The sequence below is a fragment of the Phytophthora infestans genome, genomic scaffold (assembly GCF_000142945.1).
Source record: "Phytophthora infestans T30-4 supercont1.23 genomic scaffold, whole genome shotgun sequence".
NCBI lineage: Eukaryota > Oomycota > Peronosporomycetes > Peronosporales > Peronosporaceae > Phytophthora > Phytophthora infestans.
The window spans coordinates 744,591-749,992 of NW_003303736.1; the positions used below are offsets into that span (position 1 = coordinate 744,591).

A 5,402-nucleotide genomic window follows, 5' to 3' on the forward strand; every position below is an offset into this window, starting at 1 on the left:
GTTCGTCTCGTACACAGTTAGTACGGTGGATATATGATCGAGGTGGGCTTCAGCTGTCTGGCCGTCTTCCATTGGCGAAAGCACAAGAAGGCGCTGGTGGCGCACACCATTGTAGACGTAGATCGCGTAAATACCGAGGAAGTGGGGTGAGTGACTAGTCCAACCGTCGAACATTAAAGCAAAGGAGGTTCCCATCTCCTTTGCAATGATTGTTCCAACGGCTAGAGCCACATGACGCATGTACCGCTTTAGTGTCTTGGTAGTCTTAGGCTTCATTGTAACTACAGCACGCGTAGCCTTGTTTTCCACTTCAGTGATTGGTAGATTTCTCTCGATCACCCATACCATCCATTGGTAGATATTGCGCGTCTTATCATCCACAAAACCAAACGTGGTGAGTGCTGGCGTCTGCGTGGCATGAAGTTCTGCAAACTCAGCAGCATACCCAGCGTGCTTGCTGTTAAAGTGGCTGAGGAGATTGCTGTACCCCGTGCCGGGCGTCTGCTTCCGAGGAAGCCACACGATTTACACTCAAAGCGACCTTCGCCGAGGTCGTTGAAGTAGAGTGCGCAGAGTTGACGGGAGGTCATCGTGGGTAGCGTGGTGGGTAGCGTGGCTAAGAGCGGTGGCTTGTTCTCTAGAGAGGAAATTGAGAAATGGGGAGTGTGTGGATCAAAGCGCGCAGAGTGTATTTGCAAGGCAGTAGAGAACTGTTGGTTGTCAGCGCTCCTGGAAATGGTTGGAAGCGTGGAAAATATTGTATTATTGTGCTCAGTTTTGTATTATATTTATCTTGAAAAAATCAATAGTATCGTTATTCCGTAAATATAATACCCGTAATATTGATATTATACTATTTCCCATGCACTGGATAGATCTGGATGGAAGGCGCTAAGAAAGAGGCCCGCTGTGCGATGCGTGAAAGCTTAAATTTCAACTTTTACATTGATTCAAATGGTTTGTAAGTCTGCTACAACTTATCCGTCATTGGTTCTTTCAATGCTCGGTATGAGAAAGCCCTCAAGCGTTTTTTAGCACGTAGCAAAAACAAGTTCCTCGTTAAGGCTGATCGCTGGTATTGCCCGCGATCCGTTGATACAGGTATGCTGTTCTCATTAAGCGAAAATAGGATTTGAGAAAGCTGGTATTTTTGCACTGTCATTAGACGTCATGCTGAAAGGAATAAATCACCCGTATCTAGTGACTCGCTCCCACATCTCTCGGTCATTTTGGGGCACGTTGTTCCGCCGCTAAAAAAGATTGCGTTCACGGAGCGTCAAAAGCGGATTTTGCGCGAGCGCAGCTTAAATCTGGACGCGCTTAACGTTGTCAATCTGCTGTTGCGTTCAGTCGTAGCTCCCGTTTCGCAGAAACTTAAGCGTGGAGAATGGGTGAACGAAAACGTTTTTGGCGGGAAGCTGCTAAACTACGAGATGATGTTTACAGCTGTTGAGACCAAAGCTGCTGCCAAAGCCAAAAACTGCTAACAAGAAGTGAGAAACGTGCCTGTCATGAAATGAACCTACATGACAAAATTGAGCATCAGGCCGACAGAACCAAGCGCTTACTACAGTACATAAAGCGAGCGTGATGGCTGCGTTTTTCAAAGCTAAGAAAGCCCGAGAAGAAGTTCCGAGTAAGGGTGCTGCTGCCGGCAAGTCGAACAAAATATATACTCTACCTCTCGGAGCGATAGTGTCAACTACGGAGGATCATGATGTCGATTCTATTGTAAGTACGGTACTCCATACTTAAGGAAGATGACACGTTTTTTGTCGGCCCTATTTACAAAAATAGCATTTAACAATATAGTGACACGAAATACGTCTGGTACAGATATCAGCAGCACCAATAGGCATTGCTGTCCCTAAGACTTATGAGCTTAAAGCTTCACCAGAAAACCCCGACCATCATGGTTGCATTTACCATCCCGCATCATTTTCGAAGACTCAATCCTCGCCTTCATCGTGCGCTGTTTTGCTCTCGTTGAGATTTGTTCAGTACGAGTGGGCACGGCGTGAAGAAGTGGCCACATTTGGAGTTGTAAGGCTGTCGCCATCGAAGAAGTGGTGATGCAGGAAGTTACAGCTACAGAGATTTAAATACGTACTTATACGTGAAGCAGATGCTGTCACTGCGTATACCAGACCATTAAATGGCGATTAGAGTTCGGTTGACATATTTCAAAGACCTGTTTGTCAAGGATGACAAGGCTCTCGTCTTATATTTGTTGTGCTATCCCAGCCTTCGCGGAGATTTTGATAGTAGCCAGCTTGCAGCTTCACCGGTAAGCGATGTTACTTGGACAGGAGATGCGTTTATTTCTCAGTAGCAGCAAATGGTTACTTATGCATGAGATTTTGCAAAAGGGTGCAAACGAAGCGTTTAGCTAAACCTTACATAACGATTTACGCTGTCATCTTAATTAAAACACGCTTGCTTCTTTTTCCAAGATGGAATAGAAAATGGCTACATGTAGCCATTTTCTATAAATGACACTTGCACAAATGAATAGTCGGTTGCGGCCAACCAATTGGGTGCCACTTAGAGAGGTGTGACTTTACTGCTAATCGTAAAAATATACATGTACGGAGGTGCGATTCTGCCTAAAGAAGCTCAATACGGTTTTGCTTCACACTAAGAAAAAAAGTGGATGTTCGAAATTTTACACAAACTAAACAGTAGACCTTGATGTCGATATTCACTTTCAAACTAGATAAATAGGCTACCAATGTAAATAAAGAATTCGAGGTGCTCTAGAAAATGGACCAAGCGAAACTCTTATAATCCATAGCTGCATCATGTTGCTTGTGTTGGCATTCACCCCGATGATGTTGGTTGAAGGGTGGTAGAGTTTTACTGCGTAGTAGTAGTATAAAAGTGATGGTGGATGACCCTATTATAATACTAAAACCAATGCGACCTCATGAACAGCATGCGAAACATAGCTACAAACTAATCTCAGCCTTCGCGAAGTTTTCTAGTGATGCTACGCCTCCAGTACAAAATCCGAAGCTTTTCCGCGCAAAGCGCGTGTGTGTTGATATCAGAAGGCGCTATCACTCGCGACAACTTCAACGTGCGATTTACTTTATTTATCCAGTTAGAGCTACTTCGAAGTATTTCTTTTAACATTCAAACTGCTGTGTGTTCAGCCACATAGTTGAGGTACCGCAGGAGCTTCTTCATCTTGAGAGTTTCGCCAAGCTTTTCCATCGCCCTTGCAGAGTTAGCTGCAGCTGCAATCTTGTCGGTAAGTTTTAGCTTGGCAGCGTAGTCGTCAACAGTCATCCCAGCTTTCAACATCGTTTTCATCTTCTCTGTATTCAGAGCCCTTGCTTCAGAGTCATCGTCGTTTTCAGCTGCCGTGTAGTGTTTCCTCAGTAGACGCTGTGCTGGGCCTACCAAATTAGCAGCCTGAACACCCGTGTTCGTCGAGAGCGCTTCCGTGGTAACCAGGAATGAAGCCGCAATTACAGCGATCACATAAGAGAGGCGCATGGTTGGTTGGCTCGGAACTTGAGGGCTGGACAGCAGCTTTGGAAATGAGTGTCGATTTCAGTCGACCTATGTTTGCTGTGTGCTGCACAGCACCCTGTGCATCCGGCCATTCACAAGGTATAAAAAGCATTCTCCAAGATCGGTGGTGTAGCAGCATCGACACCTTGTCCTTTAGGTACTGTATTTAAGCCATTCATTGAGCGTAGTACAAATGAAATGGACCTCTCTCAAAAAAAAGACAAGATCAGAGGTACCGCTGGTTCCCGGTGTTCTGCCGGTTTTGTTTCTGTAATACTTCTTAATACGCGAATAACTTGTATACGCTCATGTGTTACTCAAAATTTCCTTGCGCGGTTCTTCGATTGAATGCACACACAATAGCGCAAATCTGTTATTGACTTGCGCTTGAGCTTAAATCCACTTAAAAACGATCTGGGCCGTTTCAAAATAACGGGAAATTTGTAAGCAAGTGAATCATTGAAAGCGAGTCAGAGCTCACGATACTGGTAAGTGCGTTTTGTAGCATCCTTCTATCAGCTAATTTTTGCTACAGGATTCTTACACGATGCCATCGGTAACAAAGCCAGTCGAGCTTTTCGTGCGCAAAAACGCGTATGTTTTGAGTTGCGTTTCTAAAACAGATAATATGTGTAAAAGAGACGCAATCATCAGCATTTTTTTTATCAGCCGGGGCGTTCGAACGTGCGGTACAATCAACACGACAAAATTGCAAAAACACCGTTCGAAACGGTTTGCAACACGCTCAAACGCACAATAGTACCTTTCGGGGCGGGGCGACGCAGCTATGGCGGCAACTAAGGCGAGCGGGTGCGAGGTCGCGTAGCCGCAGCAAACATGCGCGGGGAGCCCGCGAAGCAGGGCCGCGCGTTATTTGCGGAGGCGGGCCCTCACCAGCGAGCCGCGCATTGCACTTCCCAGGTGAGAGAATCTATTAATCGCGAGCGAAGCGAGCCCCAGCCAAGCTAAGCGCGGCTTGTAACGACCTCTTACATTATATAATGCCTTTTCGCAGGAGAGCGGGCTGCTCTTACAAATGCCAAGTCAAAACAAATCTTAGGTGCTATCCTGCAAAACAAGGTGTTTTGGATGTGTTGTCAATCAACACGTATTCTTTATAAGATACATCATGCTGTACATGCAACGGGCAGGTTGGACTGTCAACCGCGGACTACCAAGAGCGGTCACTACCTTAGGGATTCGTTAAGAAGACACAGCGAAAACCTGATCCAGACTACCACCGGCACCGTACATAACTATACCATTAATATACGAAACGGGGAGGCTAAACCTCGCTGTTAATTACGACCCACACGTGGGCCTCGCTTGGTAATGATGGCAATTATTGGTCCTGATTTTGCACTCACGTGCTTCGCACACGGTCTACAAACCACAGGCATGCTCGCTGCGCTCGCTTTAGGTGCCCTATGCGCTTCGTGCGGGGTCAAATTTGGCCGTAACCTTCGTTGTGGAGTCTAGAGCCCTTCGTTGCGGAGTCTAGCGATAAACTTCTCCACACGAGTAATTGTATGGAAATCGAGTGGCTCAATTTGTGCTTGATGTATCTTTTTTCTCGCATTTGATACACGTAGAATTTGTGATTTCAGGAAGCACCCATTAAATTAGTAGATAAGTTTTTTTAAAGAGTCCAGCATAAATTCTATCCCTAAGATAGACTCGGACTGCACATGCTGATCTGTCTATACTGTAGACTAATCAGGAAGAAGTGGCCACATTTGGAGGAGTAAGGCGAAGAAGTGGTGATGCAGGAAGTTACAGCTACAGAGATTTAAATACGTACTTATACGTGAAGCAGATGCTGTGTCACTGCGTATACCAGACCATTAAATGGCGATTAGAGTTCTGTTGACATATTTCAAAGA

The 5,402-nt window shown here is 45.5% G+C and overlaps 2 protein-coding genes across 2 annotated transcripts; one reads left to right on the forward strand and one right to left on the reverse strand.

Moving 5' to 3' along the window:
* Positions 1-881: 881 nt before the first annotated feature.
* Positions 882-1,487, forward strand: PITG_11349 (uncharacterized protein; the record flags this gene model as incomplete). The annotated part of the gene is made up of 2 exons (XM_002900909.1): positions 882-961; positions 1,202-1,487. 2 exons carry the CDS (start codon positions 882-884, stop codon positions 1,485-1,487), a joined length of 366 nt encoding a protein of 121 aa, XP_002900955.1.
* A 1,648-nt stretch (positions 1,488-3,135) lies between these two features.
* On the reverse strand, positions 3,136-3,501 carry PITG_11350 (PexRD2 family secreted RxLR effector peptide, putative; the record flags this gene model as incomplete). The annotated part of the gene is made up of 1 exon (XM_002900910.1): positions 3,136-3,501. The coding sequence occupies one exon, from the start codon at positions 3,499-3,501 to the stop codon at positions 3,136-3,138; it is 366 nt and encodes a 121-aa protein (XP_002900956.1).
* Positions 3,502-5,402: the final 1,901 nt, after the last annotated feature.